We start from the raw sequence: 27,503 nt of genomic DNA, 5'->3' as shown, positions 1-27,503 counted from the left end.
GGCCGCAATTAAGAACACCAGTCAAATGGCGGGCCGCAACTTTATCAAAATTTTATATAGGACTCTTTTATGTTGGAAGGAACATTAAATATAACTGTCAGATTTTTATCAACGTTTTTTAATATTAAAAAACAAAATAACAAGCATTACAAATACTTGTTACGTATCATTTTGAATCTTCTCTTAATCAGAAACTTAGTGACAAGATTTTTTTTATTTTAAATTTAATTCTGTGATAAATTAACATTTTTTCGACTTATTAGGTATTCTCGATCATATGAAATTAATTTCTCGATAAAATTCTGATTCAATAATCAATTTCTCGATAAAATTCTCGATTATATGAAATTAATTTTTTTCTTTTTTCTTTTCCGCTCATGCGATATTCAATTCAAGGAATTTAAATAAAACATTATATTCATTCCCGCTTTTATGCGTTTTAAAATTTACAAATGTAAGCAATTTCGTCCAAAATGAGTGGTTTCAAAAAGTTCAATCGGAGAATTTCTTCGAGAAAATTTCTGATACGCACATGCTAAAATAAATTCGCAAAATACAAGGAAAAAAAACGAAATAAAGAGCAACATGCACGATTATTTTTGTATATAAATAAATATTTCCTTGGATGCAAAACCTGAGAAATAAATTTTTTTGCACTTTGGTATGTTAAATTTCGCAGGAATGAAGAAATGAGGTTTTTTTTAAACGAAAGAAGAGTATTTTAAACACATCTGTTTAGACCCTGGTTGAAAGAATGCGAGTAATTTTTTCACAATTTCACGAAAAACGGACCTTTCGCATAATGTCTGCACAGACCCCTGATATAGATTTTTTTACGAAAATTGTCCCCCAAAAAACGGCAACTAATATGTTTTAGTTCGCAGGTCACAAAAAAAGGCTTTGCTGGCAGGATGCGGTCCCTGGGCCGCCAGTTGGAAACGACTGATTTAGAGTATTGAAATAACAGAAATTTAAAAGTCTTAATTTTCTAGTTTTTGAGTAATATTGCTCACTCAAACATTTCTTGCAATAGTGTTTGGCTAATAATTTTTATCTTATTACGAACATAGTTTTTGTACATTTAATCTTAGAATTTTGTACAGTATCTCATAATAAGCCGTATTTGTTATATTGAGTATTATTGGAGTGTCATAATGCTCTATAACAGAAAAAAATCACGAAGAATAAGGACAAAATATTTTTTATTAGGAATCTGAAGAAATTTTCGACCCTAGAAGAAATTTTTAGAACATTAGCAGTGGTCTATTTAGAAGAAATTTATATCACAAACTATCTTTTCATAAAAACGGACCCTTCACAAATTTATCTTCATTAATGTTTTGCTAATGGAATAAACCCTTCCCGGGGAGGGGGGGGGGAGAAAGATGGTCCAGAAGTTAAAATTCCAAATGTAGTATTATAAGAAAATATTTCTACTTTTACAAACATCGTGTTCGCATTCTTATTAACATTATATCATAATTTTTTTTGTTGTAAATAAATAATTGATCAATTTATATTTATTCGTAAAATTAATTAATAGAATATTATGTAAATAAAAATTAATTTCTGGCAAATTTTTTAAATAAAATATTATAAATTTAAGAGAATTTATGAAAAAAATTTAACAATTATAAATTTTGTTTAAGTTTACTTAATGCGTGACACATTAAAAGTGATACACTGCTAAGTTGTGTTATTTAAAATATGTCAATTGAAATTGTTAAAAAGGTGAGTGATTTTGTTTCCATTATTCGTCCGAAATTAATATTCCGTGTTGAGCAGTATAGGCTAAATACCAAATATTTGTATGTTGCATCTCTAATTTAGTAGCAGCAATTGTTAAGCAGAATCTTGTATCTATTTAAAATTTAAAAACTTATTAAAAAAGTTTCTAGCAATTTTTGCAATAACAGGACCCTGTTTGCACAAAAGCAGGACCCTGGTTTAAGGAATGTGACTTAACGCTTATTTTATATAAATTATGAATATTTTTTTCACAATTTTACAAAAACAGGACCTTTCACAAAATGTTTGGAGAGACCCCTGATTAGTTCTTAAAATGATCCATATTGTTCTGCAATGTTAAATAGGACGCTATTTTAACAATGTTCCAAAATCTTATTTCAATACTTTCTTACTGAATGCTATTAAGATGTTTTCAGAAATGGCAGAAAAAATAAGACATTTTTCTGAAGATGGGAAATTATTTTTTTATAGATGGTAAGAACATGGGAAAAAGGTTTTTCCGAAGATTGTAAAAACCGTGGTAAATACAGGGTATCTGCGCACGTGGAAAGTCATGAATTCCGCTATTGAACAATATTTGTCATGTAATGTCATGATTTTAACTATTTTTAAGAAGAAAAAAAAATCATGGAATGTCATGGATTTCGGTCGTCGTATAATCTAATTTTTAAAAAGGAATCCCACCCCCCCAATTTCATGATGTTCCGAATATTTGAATTTCTGACAAAATCCCCACTGATACTCATATTTTATTAAAATATAAATTGTTTTTATCGTGTTCTTTCAAAAAATGAAAGAAAAAAACATTTCTAGAATTGATTATTTTTTAAACTTTTGTGGTGTCAGAATTTTTGTTATTTCTTTTTATTTTATTTTTTTTGTCAATATAAAATTCTAGCTGAAGTTAGCCCGTCATTGGCGAATTTTTTTATATTCTGAAATGAAAACAGAAAAATCGGGTGCATTTCTTTCCTTTCCGATGAACAAGAAAAGTATCTAAAGATACTTTTCTGGTAGTTCAACAGAAAAAGTTCAACAGAAAAAAAGAGGAACAGAAGTCAACAGAATATAGTTCAACAGAAAAAAAGAGAAAAAAAATTATTCTCTCATTTTACTCTGTTTTTTAAATTTAAAATCTATAAATATGAAGATGCAGAGTGTAACAGTTTTGGTTCTACCTACCATTTCAATGAATGTTATCATAATGCTTTTTTAAATTTATTGTTGCGTTTTTGTCGGAGAAAGTAGTAACTTCGTGAAATCATGAAAACTCGTGGGTTTGAAAATCTAAAATGTACCAGATACCGGGTAAATACCGATTGATTATGACAATATCAAATAAATCACCAACTTCTCTGGAACATTTATAAGAAATTTTTGCAATGCGGCTTAAGATAAAATTTATATAAAATAAACATAACATCTGGAAAATTAACTGATCAACTAGAAACTCATAAGTTTCACTCAATATTTTTTTTTTTAGTTGAGTAAAACCATGGAAAATAATTTTTATATTGTTTCACCTTGAAATTCTCAGTAAAAAAAGCTTTTTTTTGTCAATTTGGTACAGACAGTAAAACTCGATGTAAGATCAGATTCATTTGTATTGCATATAACTATAGCTTATATAAATGTGCACTCAATTTCAACAGAGTAGTTTTTTTTATTTTATTAGTATACTAGAATATTAGAATAGCTGAACAATTTAAATAGTGTTAAGTTACATTACCAAAAAAAAAAAAAACCCGTTGCAGAATTTTTTCGGTCTTTATGCTATAAACTTCCCTAGCATTAATATTTTTCTTTACCATACTTTTAATCATAGCAATTACTAATTTAAAGTAACAGAAACGTTGTGTTTACAGGAGAAAGTATAGAATAAAAATGTATACAGTTTTTTATTGCAAGTGATATTTTTTTTTAAAAAATTCTAATATTATAGGCGCTTTCTCCGATTTTGTAAGCGGAAAATACACATTATTCCCTGCTTCGAATTTTGTAAATCATTACAAAAATTAAAATTCGTAAACAAATTAAACGATAATAAATTCGAATTCGCACATAAATTGAAAATCGTAAAAATCCGTGCCGTAACTCCAAAATAAAAATCGAAATCACGCGAATAGGACTCCTTTTTTAAAAAAAAAAGAGATACGCAAATATGAGTGTAAAAATATGGTGTTTCTTAAAGGGAGGAAAAAAATGAAAGAAAGAACTTCATTCCCAGAGCGAACTATATTTAAACTTTTGCAATTTCTGAGTTTTTTTTTAATATTATACTGTTAATTTGAAATTCTAGCTGAACCCAGTCATTACGGACTTTCTTTTTTGAATATCTAATGAGAATAGAAAAATCACGATTATTTCTTTAATCTCTGATGCGCAAAAGACATATTTGAAAAAAAATTCGACGGAAAAAAAAAATTCCGAAAAATTATGCAGTAAGGAGAACTAAAAATTTCCCCTCCCCAAATGAAAAATCTTACTGAAAAAACTCAACTTTCTGCGGCAATGTCGCCGTCTCGCCGAAATTCTGCCCCGGGGCAGAAAACTATTACAAATTATTTCGTTACAATCGATTCTTTCCTGGAATTTGGAAATTTTAATCGATTATAGATCGGAGTTGGATTCAGCAGACTTCACAACTCAATCATAAACTTTAAAATCAAACACATAATTAAAAGGCGAACACAATTGTACAGACACAATTAACAGGGGTTTGTCCAGGTATTTTGTGAACGGGTCCGGTTTTTGAAAAATTGTGAAAGAATGACTCGGAATTTGTGAATATAAAATAAACGTTAAGTCACATTCCTTCAACCAGGGTCCTGTTTTTATGAATGTGTGCAAATAGAGTCCTGTTATTGAAGAAAACTTTTTCAAGGAGTTTTTAAATTGTAAATAGATACAAGATTATTCTCAACACTGTAAAATTATTATTAAAAAAAAATTTTTTTTTCAAAAATAAATTGTTGCTTCTAAATTAGAGATGCAAAATACAAATATTGTTATTTAGCCTGTACTGCTGAACGCAGAATATTCATTTCGGACGAATAATGGAAGAAGCGTCTGTCGAAGACAAAACTTAATTCATTTNTTAATTTTTTTTTTTTTTTTTTTTTTTTTCTCCCTGGGAAGAGTTTATTCGACTAACGGGGGAAATTGGGTTTATTCAACTTACAAAACAATAATGAGGATTAACAGATTTGTGAAGGGTCCGATTAAAAGAAAAATCATTTTGTGAAGGGTCTGTTTTTAAGTTAAAATAGTTTGTGAAGGGTCCGTAACGGACCCAAATTTCTTCTAAACAGACCCTCCTGATTAATAAATATAAAATGTTTGAAGTTTTTTTTTTATTTATAGCCCTTGCCAGTGGCTTTACATTATAAGATTAAATGTGAAAATTTTTTTTAGAAGTTAATCGAATGAAAAAAAAAACTGAAATCAGTATTAGGCATGATACTGTGCTGAAGACCATCCCATGATGGCCACAATCAGGTTATTTTCTCCGGTACTTATCCTCTCTTTCGATGGAGTATAAAAAACTTGCTCCAGAAATTTTTTTTTATTAGTGCACATATGTTAATTAAAGGGTTAAGATTTTGTCGTCAAAAACTTTTTTATTTAACTCGTCTAAAACTGTCGAAAAGTGTCAAAAGCTGCCGAAATCTGTCAAAAACCTGGAGCAAGTTTCTTTATTAACATTGGCGACATTTTATTAGATGCTAGCTGAATACTCGTTCCTCGCACGGTGTGAAAAAAATAAGCAAGCAAAGAATCAATAAATCAGTACTGAAAAACATTACGAAATCATGCTCAGAACTTAATGCATATACTGGCTCAATTAAGGAGCTTGATGGAAGAACCAGGTAAGTGAAATTTTTAGGGTTATTTATGATTCAGAGAAAATAACAAAAAATGGTGGCATCAAAATGAATATTTTTGATGTACCAGATCATGTTTTTGCCTTCACTATAATCTTACAATAACGTTATCAGTTTTTAATATGCATGCAGGATTTTTATTTTAAATTAGGCAATGGTAAATAGCAAGGAGCCTCTTTCCCTCTTGGTCCCTCTTTCTAATAAATTTGTAATAAAATAGTTCGGATACAGTTTTTTTTCCGTTCTGAAATTGTCACTGACCTGGTTCTTTTACTAAGTGTTTCAATTAATATCTAAAATAGTTTCACTCTTTTTTTTAAAATTTAATATTTGTTGCCTTAATTGGTGGCTTTACGTTATTGAAGTAAGCAAACTAGTTCTTGCAGTTTATCTCATTAGAATAAAGATAAAATGTGTTTAGTATCACTTGGCATGATGCTAATGGTCGCGGCCAACTTATAATAGTCAAAATTTACCTCTATCAAGTTCCTGGATTGAAAGAATTGAGGAGACGAAGCACCTAAACTTTCGAAGTCAATACTTTTACAGAATTCCGTATAGTCAAATATCCGTATATTCATAATGTTCTAATGTCGACAGTGAACTTCCTCGTGTTTTGTGTTTTCTGTATGCCAAGTTTCATACCTTTCGAGGGGTTTGTTTAGAAGAAATTTGAGTCCTTTAACGGACCCTTCATAAAATATTTTTTCATAAAAACGGACCCTTCACAAAATATTTTTTCATAAAAACGGACCCTTCACAAGAGACATTCGATAGACATTTACGTATTATTGTAAATGGGCGGGAAAAATTGACCGCTGAGTGTTCAGCTATTATAGATACTTTCAAATCTACTGGCAATCGACGTATCTTACTCTAATATTTTGTTAATCATGCTTTTCTGCTTTAATTCTGAGGCTAATTTTGATTTTATTTCATTTATATTATGCACCTTAACCTCTTCTAAGTCAAAAAAATTTATAAATTCCAGATGTAGTATTCTAAGGAAATATTTCTACTTCAACAAACATCGTGCGAACATTCATTTTGATATTAAATATTTTTTTTTGTAAATAAATAATTGAGCAATATATTATTCATAAAATTAATTGATAAAATATTGTGTAAATAAAAATTAACTTATGCCAATTTTTTTTAAAAAAAATATTATAAATTTGAGAATTGTTTAAGTTTATTTCATGTGTGACACATTAGAAGTGATACATAACTAAGTTGTGTTATTTAAAATATGTCAATTGAAATTATTAAAAATGTGAAGGATTTTGTTTCCATGATTTGTCCGAAATGAATATTCTGTGAAGTGCAGTATAGGCTAAATACCAAATATTTGTATGTTGCATCTCTAATTTAGTAGCAGCAATAGCTGTTTTTGAAAATTGGTTTTCTATAAAAGGACCTTATTTGAACAAATTCACAAAACAGAACTGTGGTTGAAGGAATGTGACTCGACGCTTATTTTATATTCACAAATTACGAGTAATTTTTCACAATTTTACAAAAACCGAACCTGTCACAAAATGTCTGTACAGACCCCTGCTTTTAGTTGGATGGTTTAGGAGTGTATAAAGGACACACACATTCAATTTTATATAAATAGATTAAATCATGCACAATGCTTGCATTATATAGTATTGTAATTATGATGTATAGTATCTATCATTTATCAAAAGTATTGCCAAAATCATTGAAATTAAAATTTGATTTTTCTGAAAACATGCTACTTTTAATTATTTCAAGTAATAATTATGAGTTGTTATATAATTATTTGTTAATTTAAATATTGAATTTAATTATTTTATTCCAAAATTTAGGCAGATTTTATAGATTAAGTATAGCTAAAGTTGTCGTCAATGATTGTCTAATCTCAACTTAAAATTTTTTTTTTTTTTTTTTTTTTNTACAGACCCCTGCTTTTAGTTGGATGGTTTAGGAGTGTATAAAGGACACACACATTCAATTTTATATAAATAGATTAAATCATGCACAATGCTTGCATTATATAGTATTGTAATTATGATGTATAGTATCTATCATTTATCAAAAGTATTGCCAAAATCATTGAAATTAAAATTTGTTTTTTTCTGAAAACATGCTACTTTTAATTATTTCAAGTAATAATTATGAGTTGTTATATAATTATTTATTAATTTAAATATTGAATTTAATTATTTTATTCCAAAATTTAGAGATTAAGTATAGTTAAGTATAGTCGTCAATAATTGTCTAATCTCAACTTAAAAAAAAATTTTTTTTTTTATTCATTCTGTTTGTTATTACTTATAATATGCAGGTTAGCTTAGCAGAATATGATTAACCATACGTGGGTTTAGAGTAAAATTCAGGCATCCATAGAAAAATTTTTTAAAAAAATTTACAGAATTTTTTATAGTTAAAAAATTTGTTGCTTTGTAAGATTTTTTCTGAAGACATTAAAACATTAAATGTTAATTCATGTATCGTTTTGTTTAAATTTCTTAAGTTTATGAGCGAGACTTATAATTTTATACATTATTATTATTTCAATATAATTTAATTTCTAATTTTTACATATTGTTTATTCAAGAATTGTGTAAAATCAAACGAATTTCTTTTCTTATGTAAACTTAAAGAAAAAAGTTGAAAGTTATGGGAAAATTTGGATCCCCCCCCCGCCCAAAAAAAGAAGAAAACTTTGTTCTGAGGAAATATTGGCAGGGGTCTGTTTCAAAGAAATTAATGGACCTTTCACAAAATATTTTAACTTAAAAACGGACACTTCACAAATATTTTTTATCTTCATTATTGTTTTGTTAATTGAATAAACCCTTCCCAGAAAACAAAGATGGATGTAAAAAAATAAGTTTTGTCTTCGGCAGACGCTTCTTCCATTATTCGTCCGAAATGAATATTCTGCGTTCTGAAGTATAGGCTAAATACTAAATATTTATATGTTGCATTTCTAATTTGGAAGCAGCAATTGCTGTTTATTTTTTGAAATTTTAGTTTTTTTACAAAATTATAATATTGCAATGCTGAGCATAATCTTGTATCGATTTACAATTTAAAAACTCCTTGAAAAAGTTTTTTGTAATAACCGGACCCTATCAGTGTTTTCATCATCGAAAATAAATGAGTGAGAATTTCTCACCCTTTCTCAAAAACAGGGTGAGATTTCAAAAAGTTAAGTGAGATTTCTAAAAACTAAAAAAAACACAAAAACTCTTGAAAAAAAATCATTTCTTTAATTCTTATAAATTTTTAACGTCTTCTATTTTTTAAAGCATTGAATATTTTTGGTGCATCATCATAAAAGATTTCGACTTTACTAGGTATTTGTCCATCTTACATTAGTACATAAAAAATTTGAACGTCTTGCATGAAGAAACCTTACCTACCGTAAACACGTGGTTGCAGAGAAATATGTTCTGAAAGGGGTTCCGTGGTTGTGTTCTGTTGTTCGAAAAGGTTCTGAACAATACTGGTAAATAGGGAAGCTAGATAACTTGGGGCAGATGTTGAAGATAATGAAAGATCCAGGAAAGGAAGTGAAACGGATTTTATTCTAAATGACGTAATTCGAAGCTTTTTCCAAAAGACTAGAAATTCGCGAATTTCGAAATTGATTTATAGAATGCGCGAATTTCTCGCGGTAATCATTTCTTAATGCGAGAAAAGAAAAAAATATGCGAAATTCTCGCGTTCTCGCGCTGTAGTGAAAACACTGGCACAATCATAAAAGCAGGACCCGGGTTGAAAGAATGTGAGTAATTTTTTCAAAATTTTACAAAAACAGGACCTTTCACAATATGTCTGGACAGACCTCTGATTAGGAACTAAGAATTTTCTGTATTTCTGCTTATATCTATATGAATATTTCCAATTAATCGAGACTAAAATACACTCATTTTTGTTTAAATCAGTTCATATTTTTTAAATCAATAAACCCAAGGGTTTCATCAATATTTAGTACAGTTATTAAAATAAATTTCCTAATTGCATGTTATTTTATTAAGTTAGAATAGTTTTAATAGTATTTTCAACATTCTAGTCTATACGGCTGATCATCAGTCGAAAGAATAGATTACACACAATGGTTATATACGAGTTTCGGCTCCATCTATTGGCGCTAATTTGAATTGAGGAATATTAGTGACGGAACACTAGAACAAAGAGGAGTTAAAATGAAAGTAAATGAAAACTGATTTTACGTATGAAGAACAAGATATAAGTGTTTTTTTATACAATAAATATTTTTGTAATTTGGTTTTCAGTAATTAAACAAATTAAAAGATTCGATATATTGCAATTTTGCACATTTTTATTTATTTAATATTTTCTAAGCCAAAATTAGGGTTTTTGACAGTCATTTTCAAAACAGAGTTTTTTGTTAAAATTATTGAAGAACATAACGGACGGATCACTTGTAATTTTACATGTTAATTTAAAAGTACTGCATATTTATAATAATTATCCTTACACCAACATTTTGGGTTTTCAACAAGTGTAAAAAACTAAGTCAAAAAGTTTTGAAGTGACAGTTAAAACCGGATAAAACCGTCAATTGTCAAAAACTTGCCAACTTGGGCTAATTGATATTGCTTTAAAGCGCTTAAAATTTTTTTTTCAGTGCTTGAAAAGTGCTTATTTTTTGTTTTAAAATTTGGCTACGCCCCCTGTCATATCTTGCGAAGCTTTTTACGATTTTATTTTTAAATTTTAAATCAATTTTGTAATTAATTTTAAATTTCTCCGAAAAGTTTGTTCATATTCCATTGAATATTTTTGAAATTATGGCAAAAAAACCATAAGACCGAAAAATTATTTTTTTAAATTAAAAATGTTCATATCTCCATTAATATTTACTCTAGGTTTACGATATTTACGCAGTTATTAAGAACACAATTAAAGTCATTGCTACAAGTTCCAAGATTATTGCTTGATTTTCTAGCATTATTTTTCGTAATTTATTATAGGTCTCCCAAACTTTTGAAAGCTTTAAATTTTACTGCTAAGTATTAAAAATCGCATGAATTAAACACTTCTAAAGTTAAAAAATAATCCTTTAGGTATTTTTTGCGAAATTTAAAAAAAGTGTAGTATTCTGAGTTTCTGTATTTTCATTTTTTGTTTTATATTTTCAAGATTTTGTTTGAAATTTCTCTTCTGGTTTTATTTTATGTATTTTTCCTGAACTTTTACAAAACCTTCGGGGTACTGAGGGAGCAAATTTTGCATTTGTTTGGCTCTCTCAATAAGAAAGGTTTTGTTCTATGGCTTCCGGAGCTGGTACGTCGGCTTCGGTGGTCATATTTTTTATTTCCATTGTTTTTTTCTTAATTGCTTCAATTATGAATATGCCAGGGTTGCCACAGGCGACTAAAATGCAACTATTTTCGGCTTGAGGAGACTATGGCAACTTTTTTTTTTGCCTGAAAAGGCTAAAAAAGCAACTATTTTCAGAAAAAGGAGACTTTTCTGAACTCCTAGCGATTATTTTTAAGCGTAAATTAGGTGGGAAATCTGCACCCCACAAGATAGTTTCTGAACACACTAAACTTTTTGCATTGCAAATTTGATTCGTTCATTCGTTCAATTCAATTTGATTTGATTTAATTCGTTCAATCTGTACAGATTCCATTGTAAGTTTATTTTATTTCTCGTTCGCCTTTTCAATAATTATTGCTGCAAAATTCCGCATGATTTCAAATTTGAGTAATCACTTTTCATCCCCCCCCTCTCTCTCTCTCTTTCTTCTTCTCTCTTCTCTCTTCCTTCTTCTCTCTTCCTTCTTCTCTCTTCCTTCTCCTCTCTTTCTTTCTTCTTCTTCTCTCTTTCTTTCTTCTTCTTCTTCTTCTCCTCTCTTTCTTTCTTCTTCTTCTTCTCCTCTCTTTCTTTCTTCTTCTTCTTCTCTCTTTCTTTCTTTCTTTCTTCTTCTCTCTTTCTTTCTTCTTCTTCTTCTCCTCTCTTTCTTTCTTCTTCTTCTTCTCTCTTTCTTTCTTCTTCTCTCTTTCTTTCTTCTTCTTCTCTCTTTCTTTCTTTCTTCTTCTTCTCTCTTTCTTTCTTCTTCTTCTTCTCTCTTTCTTCTTCTCTCTTCTCTCTCTTCACACAGCACTTTTAGCATTCAGGTAGGCGGGAATCAAATCAGGACAGCGTAAAAATTCTGTTGAGGCAACTCCGCTGGACACGTGAAAGAGGAATGTCCCGAGAATATCTTCTTTTAATTATTTTCTGCATCAGCTATTTTTTCCAGGATTAGAGAGGATATTTCTTCACCATTCAGCTAAGTCACTTGTAAAGTAAAGGGATGTGATTTCAAGACTTCTTAATCTGTATAGTCCAATGAAGTTTTTCTCTTCAATCCAAGGGGGGTGAAAACTCACCCTTCCTTCTCGACGAGGTAGCAGTCACGTTAGGCCTAGTTACCAAGAGATTGAAATGCACAAAAAGTTTCCTCTAAATGATTTCCTCCACAAACTTTATCCTGCCGGCTTATCATATCAGGGTAACAAACCCCGATATTTTGTTATTGTTTTTAAATTACATTTGTAGAAATAATAAGCCGATAGACTTTAATAGGCTTTATTTACTGTAGTACGATGTAAACAGAAATCTCACCCACTCTCCAGCCGGAGGGGGAGAGACACAGATTTCCCGTCAAAACAGACGGAATTCAGATGGTAAACATAAAACACAAAAAGACACGCAAAAACCATTGCTCCTTGGTTTTATACGATACTTACAATGGGTAAACAGGGCAGTCATATTTCATTAATTGTATTCCTACGCCTCATTGCAAATCATTTAATACTCATAGAAAATCGTTTAATCTTTCCTTATATGGAAGTGAAAGATCTTAAAATAACTCCTCTTTTGAAACATAAATCTAAATATAATTCATTGGCATGTTTTCAGCCTTGAAGTCCCAAAATAGAATTTCTACCCTTATCCTTTACCAAAGATATTTTATGAAAACGAAAGAGTTTTAATGCTTTTTTTAATACAAAAGTATTTATAATTTTTGTATTACATCCCCCCCCCCAAAAAAAAATTTTTTTTTGGTAAGCCAAAGAAAATAATAATAAAATTTAGAATACTATGAATTTATAAAGTTTATGTTGGTACGATTGTCCTCTTTCCTACTATAAACAACATTTTTCCATTTATGTGAAAAATATGATTTATAGTAACAACAATAAAAACATAATAATACAATTTATCTGTTTAGTGAACTAAACAGAAAGAAACCTTTGCAAAACTTTCCTTATGATGACACAATTAAAATAAAAAGAATCGATTGCAATTTTAACAAGATATAATGTATCATGAATTATAAAAGAAAATACAAATCAGTACACAATGAAAAATTTTTTCATGAAGTGTTCGAGGAAGAAAAAAATTTTGAAGTAGCTCTACCATCAATTTGAAGTGTTAGATCTTCATTTTCAATAGTTTTTGTGATTCAAGTTTTTTCAGTCCCTTGAAAATCACAATAAATAAAGTTCTTCCTCCTACAAACACAATTTAAGCAAACTTTTCTCTTCGATAAGAAAATCTATAAAAATTTTCTGAAAATGCAAATATTAAAAAACATGAAAATACAAGTGATATGAGATATAAAAATACAAATTGACACTTTTGTCAAAAATATTTCATTCTGAAATTTGTATTCAGGATTTGTTCATTTTGAAAGTAAAATGTAAAAAAAATTCGACACGATGGTCTTTAATCTTCTTAAGACTCCAGTGTTATTAGGGGAATTTTTTGCTGGATTAGGGGCAAAGGAGGAAAACAGTCTCTAGTCTCAACAATGATGTGCTGGAAGATCCTAGTTTCAACAGATGCTTAAGTATTAATTTTTTTTTGGTTTTCACCACAGAGGAAAACTACCATCGCCCCATATCCTTTTAGATTGGGTAAACATTGAACTTTTGATGTTTACCCCAATCCAGGGTTCGTGATTTTTTTTATTTTTTTTAAAAAAAAATCAACAGAATCACATTTTTTTGATTTAAATCGGATTTTTTTGATTTTTATTCAAATACACTGTAAGAACTTTAATTTATGATTAAAAAAAATTATAAATGTTTAATCAAATTAACTTAATATTAAAACTATGTTGTTACAATATTTTAGAAGCTCTAACTAAAATAATTTTTCATTATAATACATGGCTTTGAATGCATAGCAACTGTTTTGAAAGAAATGCATGATTAAAATTTAAAGACTAGATTAAATAGAGAATTTAAAGAATACTTCGGGGGTCTGTCTCGGTTTTTCTGAGAGGTACCTATTTTGTGAAAATTAAAAATTATATTTAAAAATCAACACAAATATAGTAAAAATATGGATTTATCGTTTCTTACGAGACACAAAAATAAAATTTTAAGAAAAAGTATTTTGTGTGATTATTCTATCATTTTTCCTAAAGTTGAATTTGTAAAGGTACCGTTAAACGGTAGTAAATTTGGCTTGGACAGACCCCTGCACTTTAACTATTAAAACAAAGTTTCAGTTAGCAAACCATAACTTTAATTTAAAATTGTGATTTCTTTTTTTTCCTCTTGATTTTTAAAATGACAAAATAAATGTAGCAGACTGTGTTTATAAATGTAGTCATTCATCAAATAATAAATAAATATTTAATCTATATGTTTTTATATTAAAATATTCATTTTTAATTCTATATCAAAATAGATAAGTTAAGCTAAAAAAAAAATTAGAAAATCTATGTACTCATTGGAATTTTTTTTCACAAAATTTCTTTATAGAAAATCAGATAATGTCAAAGATACTGTAAACATATTATGAGAAAAAAATACCAGTTAATAACCCTACTGCATCAAATAGACTTCGAAAGAGTTTGAAAGGGAAGAATGACACTATATTAGGAAAAAAACATCTGAATTCATCAGCCCTTTTTTTTTTTTTTTTTGTTTTTGGCATATTAGGGTAATTTCTTTTTAATATAACCTCAAGCTTCAGAAATATACATTTTCCACCAATAAAATATGATGTAGATTTTAATTCACGCTTTTTCATTCAAAAGGTAGAATTTTAATTAACATTATTTGTATTATTTTTTGAAAAAAATTCATGTTTATTAATTACTTTCTACAGCTATGCAAGTCTATATTAAGACAGCATTAAATGTTTACTTTAATCTGTACTTTCAATCTCAAGAATCAAAACATTTTTAAAAATGTAATTTCAAATGTGTTGGAATTTAACACATACCAAAAAAGTAATTTCATTAACTAGAATTAATTAATGCAGCAATTTATTTAAATTAAATTTTAATACTAAGATAAGAAAATAATAAAAGTATCAAAAATTTAAAACACTGTTTTTTGACTTTTAAAATCAATATGTATAGATAAAAACTTTTTTTTGATTTAAATCAATGATTTTTTTAAAAAAATCATTTGATTTAAATCATGATTTAAATCGTGATTTAAATCGAGCTGATTTAAATCAACAAACCCTGCCCCAATCTAAAGAAAATTTGAAAGGTCGGATCTTCCAGAAAAAAAGGGGACCACATGTTCATTGAACCATGTGTAATGTTGTCATATTCGGTGTTTTTAATTTTATTTTAACAATGAAAAATCATTAAATTTAATATAAAATATAGTCAATTCCATTTAAATAATTACATGTTTTTTTATTCGTGACATAATTTCAGTTTGTCAGGTGGATGGTACCTTCGCAATTTTGATATATGAACTATTTCTTAATTTTCTTTATTATGAATATTCTTTTTATTTATTTTATAATTAACAGCAGAAATTTTTTTCAAGAATTATATATGGACCGGAAAAAGTTGGTAAGTTTCCTAGTATTGGGGTATTTTAAATCTTCATACATTACAGTATCATTTGGGGAAAATTCACTATGAGTGAATCTTGCTTCATAATAAATTTTATTTTTTTCATGATATTGTTTAGTTCTTTCAACTGCAATTTTTCTTGCTTCTTCTATTGGTGGATAAATTTCTTCGGATAAAGGATGATTAAATAGGACTGTGCCAAACATTAAAAAAGCTGGTGGGAATTTAGTTACTGAATGTGGAGTTAAATTGTATTCTTCGGTTACTTCTTTTAATAATTTAGGCCAAGGAATTTTTTTCGAAGAATCATTAATTTTACATTTTAAACGTGTTACAATGGTTTGTCCTAAACGTTCAACTTTTCCATTAGTTTCGGGTCTATGGGCTGTAGTTAACAATTGTTTGACTTTGCTATGTTTAAAAAAATTTTTAAACTGGGAAGAAGTAAACGCGGCATTTCTATCACTCAATACTTTTAGGGGTTTGAATTTGAAAAATTTGGTGCAAAATATTAACATAGGTTTCCGTAGTTATTGATTTAGAGGCAAAGGACCACATATATCGAGTGTGATGATCAATTACTAAAGTTAAATATTTTTTGGTAGACTTGTAATAATTAAAACCACCTACACTATCGATTGCAATTATTTCAAAAGGTTTGTCAACTGGGGGCATTTCCTGAAGTAATCCAAATCTTTTATGTCTAGGTTTTTTATTAATTTGACAAGTATGAAAATGTTTGTTAAAATTTGTCATGTCCAAAGTAATATTTTCCCAATAGTAAACAGGAGTAAGTAAATTAATAGTTTTTTGAATTCCCGGATGGCCAAAATTTTTATGAGTAATTTCAAGTAATTCATGCCTTAAAGAGAATGGAACAACAATTTTAGTAAAACACTTTTTACGTAAGCACAAAACATTATCTATTTTAATAAAATTTCCAGTTAAATTATCATTTTGTTGGCTTCGCGAATTTCATCTAATTGCAAAAGATGTGAAAAATGGCTTACATTATTTAAATCAACATCACTATTGTGTTCAATATTGTCAGAAATATCTCGGGATAACATGTCAGCTTCAAAGTTCAAGGTGCCTTTTGTGTATTTTATATCATAATCATACATACTTAGTAGTAAAGACCAGCGAAACAATCTACCTTTCAGATTTTTAGAATTTTTTAACCAAACTAAAGCCGCATGATCTGTATGTATGGTAAATTTATTTCCAAATAAATAATGATAAAATTTGTTTAATGCATCAACAATAGCAAGACATTCCAGTTCTGTGATAGCATAATTTTTCTCATAGTCTCTTAGCGAACGAGACTGGAATGCTATTGGATGTAAGACACCTGAAACATCTGGCTGTTTCAAAATTGCTCCAACACCACTTTGACTTGCGTCAACAAAAATATGACATGGTAATTTAGGGTTAAATATTTTAAAATTGGTTTACAAACTAAAGCGTTTTTTGAAATTTCAAATGCTTCTTGACATTTGCGAGTTCAACACCAGGGTATATTTTTCTTTAAGAGATTATTTAAAAGTGCTCTAATTTTAGCATAATTACTTATAAATTTATTATACACATTTATTGACCCTAAAAATCGTTGAAGAGATTTGACATTAGTTGGAGGTTTTAAGTTTTTAATTGCTTCAATGTTGTTATCAGGAGTTACTATACTATTACATATTTCGTAACCCAAAAATTGAACTTTAGTTTGCAAAAAAGAGCATTTAAAAGTTTTTAATTTTAAATTTTCAAATCTACATATTTCAAAAATTTCCTTTAGGTGATTTAAATGCTCTTCAAAACTATTAGAATAAATTATGATATCATCAAAATGATTAGCTGCAAATGAAATTTTATGTTTAGTGAGTATTCTACGTATTGTTCTTTGAAAAATACTAGGGGCGTTCTTCCACTATTGGTGACAAAAGCAAGTTTTTCAGTGTCCTCAGGGTTGATTGGAATTTACCAATAACCACTTACCATATCTACCCTACTAAAATAAACACTATCGCCTAATTTATCTATAAGAGTTTCTATAAGAGGTAATGGTTCTGCATCCGATTTAGTAATTTGATTTAATTTTCTGAAGTCTATACACAATCTACTTTTTTTATTTTCATCTTTTTTAAAAGCTAAAGTTACTGGAGCAGAATAGGGAGAAGAGCTTTCTTTAATTATATTATGCTTTAACAATTCTTCAATTTGTTTATCGATTTCCTCTTGTTGTTTTGGAGAAGTTTTGTATGCTCGTAAGGATACTGGTAAGTCTGATGTTAATCTTACCCTTTGAGGTTCAATTCTTATTGTCCCTATATCATATTTATCTTTAGCAAAAATATCTGAAAAATCTTCTAAAATTTCGTGAAGTTGGGAATTTTTTTCATCATCTGGAATTTGCATAATTCCATCAACATGGTTTTGACAATGTTGCGCACCATTATCACATTAAGTCTCAAGAAAATTTGAAAACTCAAGATTATTTTCAGTTTTGCTTTTTAAATCTTTATTTTTAAGTCTACTTTTTTGTTTCATTTTGCTTTAAATTATCTTTGTTTACATTTTTATTTATTTTCATGTCCAAAATTTTATTTTCCATAACAAATTCTTCCTTTTGTTTATTATTATTTGATTTAACATTTTTTCTTTTATTTCTACTTTCCTTACTTTTATTCTTAGCGTTATTTTCTTTATTGGTATTTTTGTTGCAATCATTAACCTGGATTTCAGGAGAAACGTGCAAAGAAACGTGTGTTGCTTTTATAATCCGAAAAAGTGATAAGTTTTCTCTGATTTTGCATTACAACTCGTTCAACACAATCTATCACAAATTTAAACCCATTACATTCCTTTAAACCCAATATGGCATAAGGTAGATCAGTATTTAAAATATAAAATTCCACTGACCTAGCTATATTTCCAATTTTTAAATTTAAAGTACAGGTTTGGTCAAATTGCAAAATACCTTTTTGTTTTACATTAACAAAGTTCTTTCTTTCTTTTTGGACATTAAGTTTTTCAAAAAGTTTAGTTGGGATGATATTTAAAGTACTACCTGTATCAATATTTAACAGGATAGTTTTATTTGTCGTAATCAGGTATTTGTCACTTTCATAGTTTTCATTTTTTTTTTTTTGTATGTATCCGGATATTATTAATTGTCAATTTCGTGGTTGGTCACTTTCTTGGTTATGCTGGGTTTGATTCTCAGCCATCAAAGAATTGGGTTTGTTTACACAATTTTGGCCCCAATGATAAGCATTGGTTATACCAAGCTTATCACAGTATTTGCATGGCTTAGGAGGCAACTCCTAGGAAGCATGGGCGAAATGACTAGTTTGTTGTTTATTTTTCTGAAACTTTTCATTTTGAATTCTAGGTCTAAATTGGGATTGTTGGTTATAACTTTGACTTGACCGGGAAAAATTTTGATTTTGTCGAGGATTATAATTTGGAATACCTGAGTTGTTAAAGAATGGCCGCCTTGGTGCCCAGCCTTGATATTGTGGTCTATACCCATTAAATTTAGACTCTGGTAATTTTTTTAGTTTCAGTTTGGGGTAAGACCGTAGGTACATCATGAATTATTTTCGAAACAATAGTGAGCCATTCAATTGGGGTTTTGGGTTCTTTTAAAACCAAAAGTGTTTTAATTTGGTGGGGCAAACCAATAGATAGACCCTCAATTATATTATCATTACTTAAATTTATTTTTCGACCTATCTCTACCTTTTCGGTAAAATATGAATTTAGGTCTTTAGCTTGGCCAAAAAATTTTAAATTTTGAAAATCATTAGAGCCAAAAGGAGGTGAAAAGAAACGTTCTTGAAAAATTTCAACTATTTCTTGATATGGATTACAATTAAGGCAGTTATTAATATACAATTTCAAAGCTGAACTTTTAATGAATTTTTGAAAATTTCTAACTTTCCATTCGTCATTAAGTTTAGCATCTAGAGTTTGTTTTTCGAAATGTTTGAGCCTGTTTTTCGAAATGTTCGAGCCAGGATGTGAATTGAACACCAATGTCAGGCTTAAAGACTAGTATGTCTGGTTTATCCTGTACACTTTGTACTTGGTTTATCCTGTACATACTTAATTTTTGTAAATTATCACTCAATTCCTTTTCCGAATTATCTGTATTGCTTTTGGCATTTTCATCCATTTTAAATTTGTAATTTTTGCCGCTCCGTAAGGGCATTCAAAAAACCAAAATAAATTTTAACAATTAAATATTGCATTTAGAAGTAAATTAAATCTCATAGTTGCTTATTTATCGTTACTTTAAGATAAATACTTAAACGAAATTTAAATTTTACTAAAATATTCAATTGATCATATATTATATATAACACATAATATAATTAAAACGAAACTAGAATATCCTATAACATTTTTATGCTAATCATATTAAATCAATTTAATAAAGTAAAATTCCTCAAAGAAAAAGTAAATTTCAATAACAGTAAGTTTTTGAAAATGCAAAAATAAGCGATCAAAATAAGATCAATGAATAAAAATTAATAATCATTTTAAATGAAATATCAAGAATGGAAAAAAAATTCAGAAATCATAACCAAAATCTATAAAAAAAAATAAAATATAAAAAAATAAATAAATAAAAATAAGACACTAAGAACTTGGGATTTGATGCTGCTAGATATAAAGTTAATGTTTTTTATCAAAATGTTTAAAACTATAAACGGTTCAAAAGAAATTTGAAACATTTTCTAATTTTAACAGTTATATGATAGAAAGTTATATTTATAAATTTTTTAACAAATAAATTTAAATATTAACAAGATGCTCTTAAAAGAGTAACGAATATTTTAAAAACAAAATCTTATTTTTTAAAATTTTTTTTTATTGATTTTTAGGAAGGAACAAAACTAAAATGAGATAGATGTACAGGGTTTGTTAAGCGATCGACAGTGTAATGAACCTTCTAGTAATTAAAAAAAAAACTATGCTGTTTTACCTTCCAGTGTTTTCCAAAGTGTGGTACGCGTACCCCCAGGGGTACGGGAACAGTTTAGAGGAGGTATGCGTTCTTAAACGAAAATTTCAAAAAATTTTATTTGAAAACAAAGCTAGTCATGAAAATTTACGATTACGTATTCTTCTTCTGCTATTTTTTGCAGAGTTAACAGTTAATAATGAGCGGTGTCATCAGTCAGTTGTGATTTTTAACTTTTGTGCAATTTTTTTTATGAAGGTTTGTAATAAATTCTGCTTATTTTGATTATTTTAATAAAATATAATTTTTATCCTTAACATGGAATTTTTTACCAAAATTTAAGATTTTTTTTTACCGAAAACTTTGTACCGAAACGAAAAGTAAACATATTTTTAAAAAAAATATATCAATTTTTTTGTTAGTGGTACACAGCGTTACGAAAAATTTAGAAAGGGTCCAGGGGTCTGTTCAGACCGAATTTACTACCGTTTAGCGGTACCTTCACAAATTCAGCTTCAGGAAAAACGGTAGTTTCACATATTCAACTTTAGGAAAGACGGTAATTTCACAAAATGCTTTTTCTTAAAATTTTATTTTTGGATCCCTTAGGAAACAATAAATCCATATTTTTGTGTTGATTTTTTAATATAATTTTCAAAAATTATGTTAAATTTTCACAAAATAGGTGCCGTTCAGAAAAACCTAGACAGACCCCTGGGTACAAAAAAAGTCATAAGTTTCGGAAACGCTGCCATAAACTATAGTTATGTTTATTTCTTAAAAATGTAAGACGAATTGCATGTAGTTTATTAACGTAATAAGACTTAATAAATGTACGTAATAAGAGCAGCACGTTTATGATATAAGTTTATTTGCTGAACATGAGTTTTAAAATTTTTTTTGGGGGGGGGGGGAGATATATTTTTATGACATCTTTATTTCACTGAAAAAAATATGGAGTTTTAAAAGAAATTTAACTTTTTACGCAACATATCCCTTTTTTCTTCGTGAGACTGCAATGTTGACAAGTCTCCTTTCTAAGATTGCATGAAGGGAGTGTGGCGAATCAAGCTACATTAAAGAAACTGTTCTTTCTTATAAAAACACTTTTATATGACGACCACATATAGACTCAGCAAAATTAAATTAAAATATCCGTAACAGGTTAGTAATAACCTTGCAAAATCAATGGAAAGCCCGTAAAACTATTCTTATCAAAAATCAGCAACTCTCTGATGTAGGTGATTCTTTTTAAACATGACAATTCGGACCAAAAAATTTCTTTAAAGTGTTCAAAATAATCTAAAAAAAATTTTTTGTATACTTCTTTAGTTACATTTATTAATATCTTACAGACAGCAGTGTAGTTTATTGACATTTGCTCGAGGAAAAAAATAAAATAGAAATTCACCAAATCTTGAATGCCAGGAAAATGACATATTACCTTAGAAGTTTAAAAAACAGTCATTTTAAGTTAATAGTAAGTAACTAAACTTAAGCCTTTATGTTAGATGGAACATAAATTGCTTAAATTAATTCTTTTTATCCACTGTAGAAGGAAACAAAAAAATTTTTGTTGCTGATGTGTACAGAATAAAATTGTGTTTAATAATCAATCATTAAATAAATAAAAAATAACTTTGATTACATCCAACCATATTGCAATCATACATAAACTTGGTATTAGGTTAATATTTGCTTTTCCTCCTTACAGTATTAGCAGTTAAAAAGAATTTCTGGTAACACTTCAATGTCCTGGCATTCATAAGCCAGGATAATGACAAATTCGCCATTTTATAGCATATAACTTTAATTTAAGATTTTGGCCTAAGACGTTTACATTCTGCATAAAACAACAGGATTTCTTAAAATAACTCAGTTAATTCTATGTAGTTTATGTTATTAATGATTTCAAGAAGCCAGGAAAAGGACAACACAAAAACCTACTCATCTTGAAAAACTTTTTGATATAGATTTTGAACCAGAAAATTGGTTTTTTATTCTTGCAACAAGACATGTTGGAGGGTATCTAATCAATCAATTAACATAAGATATTGATTGCTGGCTCCATCTATTTATGGTTATAAACCACTAAATAAAAGTAGCCAGAAAAAATAACAGATTTTCTTGGGACAAAAAAATTATTGACAGAAAAAATTATTTTAAACGAAGTTTTTGTAAATAATACCCTCTGCGTATATTCTAGAAATGCTTACACAGGTTGAGATAAAAAAAATTAGATATTGAAAAATTTATGGAAAGTTTTGAAGCTAGTTATTATTGGAAACATTGTTTGGGACATGTCAGGAAAATGACATTTTGATATTCAATTTAATTTTTTAACTATACAAAACAGTCAATGCTAGTGCAAAGTCATTTTAAAATGCTAACAGCAATGCAATTTATTAATTGTTTTAAAAAAAAGTTCTTTTAGTATTATAGTATTAGATCTTGGAGCAAGGGACAGTGCGAATCACCCATATGTATGTGTATATATGTATTTATATATATGTATGTATATATATATATATGTTTTTGTTAGCCAGATATTTTTAGCCTTTATAGGAGAAACTCTTTAATTTTAGTTACAGAGTAAATTCCTTAGTACTAGTTAACGAAGAATTGGATAGTCATACTATCTAACAATGATGACGTGAAGAATCTTAATGGGTTCTTCCCAACAAGAAAAAAAAGCAGAGGTAAGAAAGATTGGGAAAAAAAATTCCCAAACAGAAATAGTCTTAGATATAACAGATATCAACAGATAATAAATATAGCAAAAAAAAGGAGAATATTATGTCACAAAATTGAGGCTTAAATTAGATATTATAAATTAAATTTTAATTTAATTATTTAAATATACATGAATTAATTATACATTGTTCTAAAATTAATATCGAAGGATTAGGTTGAAGTTTGCAGAAGAGATCTTTTTGCATTTCCTGCTTTTTATTACTTTTATTTTGTACTCTTATATTTTCTAACATCAATATCATCTAATATGATATATAAATGATGCTTTTTAAACTGATGATTTTAAGAGGGAAAAAAAAACTATTCTGTGAAATATTTCATTTTTGTAAATATTTTAAACTATTTTTAGCACCGAAAGTGGTGAATTGGTGAAAATTAAAATATACTGTCGTAGAAGTAAAATAATTTTAAAAAAAAATTTAAAAATTTATTCTCCACCTATTTTATATTAATCCTTGTATATCGGCTAATTTTTTTAAAAAAAAAATATATATATATAGTTACAATTGAACAAAAGTTCAATACATAAAATTTAAGCTTAACTGCGAGAATCGAATTGATAGTTAAATTGATATAATTTTTAATTCGAACAACAGATCATCACTTTGCATGGAAATTTTTTTCGCGGTGTTAATTTCGTCTTCTAAAAATGTTTCCAACATTGAATCTAATTGAGATTGGTTATAGCTAAACTACCCAGTTGCAGTAGTTTTTCGAGCTATCTGCGACAAAACTCCCCATCACTAATCAGGGGTCTGTTTAGAAGAAATTTGGGTCCGTTAACGGCTTCACAAAATATCTTTTCATAAAAACGGACCCTTCACAAAATATTTTAACTTAAATTATATTGTGAAGGGTCCGTTTTTATCTTTTAATCGGACCCTTCACAAATTTGTTTATCTTCATTATTGTTTTGTTAGTCGAATAAACCATTCCCAGGAAGGGGGGAAAGAAATACATGTGTAAACGAACTAAGTTTTGTCTTCGTCAGACACTTCTTCCTTTATTCCTCTGAAATGAATATTCTGTGTTGAGCAGTATAGGCTAAATACCAAAGATTTGTATGTTGCATCTCTAATTTAGTAGCAGCAATTGCTGTTTACTTTTTAAAATTTAATTCTTTTTAATTATAATTTTACAGTGTTGATGAGCATTATCTTGTATGTCTTTACAATTTTAAAACTCCTGGAAAAAGTTTTTTTGCAATCACTGGAACCTATTTGCACACATTCACAAAAGCAGAACCCTGGTTGAAAGAATGTGACTTTACGTTTATTTTATATTCATAATTTATGTGTAATTTTTTCAGTTTTACAGAAACGGACGTTTCACAAAATGTCTGGACAGACCCCTGCTAATACTTTTAATAATAAAAAACGTATGTTTCTGATTTAAGATAACAAAAGCGCTATGTTTACAATAAAAACTAAAATATATATTTTTTTTTAATTGAACGTGTAATAGTTTTTGATTCGAATATTAAGGGTGATATTCTCGCATTGTGTTGGTGGGGGAAACGTTCAAATTATTTTGTTCTTTGTTGTTTTTTTTTTGTAAATAATCATCGCAATAATCTCCTATTTCATGCCAAACTAAAATGGTTCAGTTTATTTCTTTAGATGGATTCTACCTTTTGTTTNTTCTTTGTTTTTTTTTTTTGGTAAATAATCATCGCAATAATAATAAAAAAAAAATCAATCATGAAATCGGCAGTAGTAATTTCCGATAAAAAGATCGACGACGAAATACGCGATGCGGATGCCTCAAATGCTTGTTTCGTTTCGAGATTAGATTATTGTAATTAATAATGTCGTATAAAAAATATCGGATTTGAAAACTATGGAGAAATCAATAACAATAAGTGTTATAAAAATTCGATTGAATTATTGCCTTAAAAAGTAAATACTCCAAATGCACGATTCGAATTTTCCAGATTGTTTGAAATTTATCGGGATATTTAAAATCCACGTGAAAATCAATATCAATAACTGCCGAAAATACAATCGAAACATAACATGGATTTACGGTACTATCGGCGTAAATTGAAAGCCTTAAGAAGTGATTGTCTAAACGTGTGAATTTCTGTAGAAAAAAAAAAAAAATTGTTTTCATTTTTTTTTCCCGTTTGATTTAAGTCATAGTTATTTGTATCGCCTATTTCTTGCCAAACTAAAATGGTTCAGTTTATTTCTTTAGATGGATTCTACCTTTTGTTTAAAACGCCTGAAATCTTCTAAAATGATCCTTATAATTTAACTGTTGTCATTTTAATGAATGAAGCTTATAGTTTGTAATGAAACTGCATGAAACTAAAAATTTGTAAATAATGAATCAGTGATATAAATCACTATTATAGATCGCGATTTATATCGCTGGTTAATTAATACATTTGATTTAAATCATAGTTATTTGTGTCTCCTATTTCATGCCAAACTAAAATGGTTCAGTTTATTTCTTTTAGATGGATTCTACCTTTTGTTTAAAACGCCTGAAATCTTTTAAAATGATCCTTATAATTTAACTGAAGTCATTTTAATGAATGAAGCTTAAAGTTTGTAATGAAACTGCAAGAAACTAAAAGTTTGTGAATAATAAATCACGATTATAGATCGCGATTTATATCGCTGGTTAAGTTAATACATTTGATTTAAGTCATAGTTATTTGTATCTTCTATTTCATGCCAAACTAAAATGATGTTTTTTTCTTTTCTTTTCAGACTCTGATAAATATAACGTATTGCTGCTTTATTCTTATTGGAAAAATAATTCAGAAATTGGTGTTCGGTGATTTAAGAGTGTCAGAACAACAGGTAAGACTTAACTATTCTTCCCCCCATTTTATAAGATTTTGTCTTCAGTTTTGTATAAAAGGAAATGGTATGCTTTAACTAAACTCACTAATATGAACATATAAGTTGAAAATATAGGGAAAAAATGGAAAATAATAGATTAATGAAAGAGATGACAATTTTAAAAAGCTTTTAAAAATTAATAAATTTATTAAATATTAAAAAAAAAATGAAAAGATATCTCTTCTTAAGCTCACGCGATGATATCCGCAAAAAAGATAGCTCTGTAAATAAAACTTCTTTTTGTTGTTGTTGTTGCTGTGCGGAGATTAGAAAAGATTTTCAAACATCAGGAAAGTTGGGATATTATAAAGACCAGTAACTAAATCCAGGGTATCCGCGCACCTAGAAAGTCATGGATTTCGGTATTGAACAAAATTAGTCATGAAATGTCATGATTATAACTATTTTCTTAAAAAAATCCTGAAAAGTCATGGATTTCGATTGCCGAAAAATCTAATTTTTAAAATCGAATCTATCCCCCTCTCACGTTGTTCCGAATATCTGAATTTGTAACAAAATCTCCACTCAATCATATTTTATTAATAGTATATAAAATGTTTTTATCGTCTTCTTTAGAAATTATGGTGTTTCAAGAAACATCATTTCTAGAGCAAATTATCTTTTAAACTTCCCTAATTTCAGAATTTTTGTTTAAATGTTTTTTTTTTAATCAATTTAAAATTTTAGCTGAAGCTAGCCAGTCATTGGCGAATTTTTTTTAAATTCCGAAATGAGAACAGAAGAATTAGGAGTATTTCTTTGCTTTCTGATGAACAAGAAGAGTATATTTAGAATATAATTCAGCAGGAAAAAAAATTATTTGCTTTTGTATTTTTTTCAACTATTTTATTGCTTCAACTCTTTCTTTACTCTGTTTTTTAAATTTAAAATAAATATGAAGATGCAGAGTATATCAGTTTTGGTTATACCTATCACTTCAATCAATGTTATTATGCTTTTTTAAAAAATTTATTGTGTTTTTGTCGTCGGAGAAAATAGTAACTTCGTTAAGTCATGAAAAATTCTTGGAATTGTCATGAATGTGAAAATCTGAAATGTAGCATATACCCTGTGCGAAGCAGTAAAAATATATCACCTTTTAAAAGCTGGCTTTAGTATTAATAATTGAAATTTGACTATTATCAGTAACTTTTTTTAGATTGCTGTTATCGCAAATTTTAGTTTTATTTAAAACATTTTAAACAAGGCTTTAAAAAAAATGCAAAAAGTTGAGCAGAAGCAGGTGTCAAGTTTCTGATATTGATGAATTAGCCATAAGAAAAAGTATGTTATACATTTACAAAACATGTTTTCGCAAAGAATATTACATAGACGTTACAGATGAAAATTGAAACAAGATTCTTTTCAACATTGAATATTTTTTTTATCATACTGTATATTATTCAGCTGAATTTCAACCAAAGAATTTTTTTTACTCTTATGTTATAAATATGATGAAAACATGTGTAAAC

General features: G+C 28.1%; 1 protein-coding gene across 1 annotated transcript in view; it reads left to right on the top strand.

Moving 5' to 3' along the window:
• LOC107449771 (E3 ubiquitin-protein ligase AMFR) overlaps positions 1 to 27,503 on the top strand; it is a 166,399-nt gene that overhangs the window by 10,950 nt on the left and 127,946 nt on the right. Inside the window, exon 2 of the mRNA XM_043041501.2 lies at positions 25,897 to 25,989. Within this exon, the coding sequence (XP_042897435.1) occupies positions 25,897 to 25,989 (93 nt within the window). The remainder of the gene's footprint in view (positions 1 to 25,896; positions 25,990 to 27,503) is intronic.

Source organism: Parasteatoda tepidariorum, chromosome 10 (genome assembly GCF_043381705.1).
Source record: "Parasteatoda tepidariorum isolate YZ-2023 chromosome 10, CAS_Ptep_4.0, whole genome shotgun sequence".
In the NCBI taxonomy this organism is placed as follows: Eukaryota; Metazoa; Arthropoda; class Arachnida; order Araneae; family Theridiidae; genus Parasteatoda; species Parasteatoda tepidariorum.
This window is presented reverse-complemented; position numbering and strand designations above follow the sequence as displayed.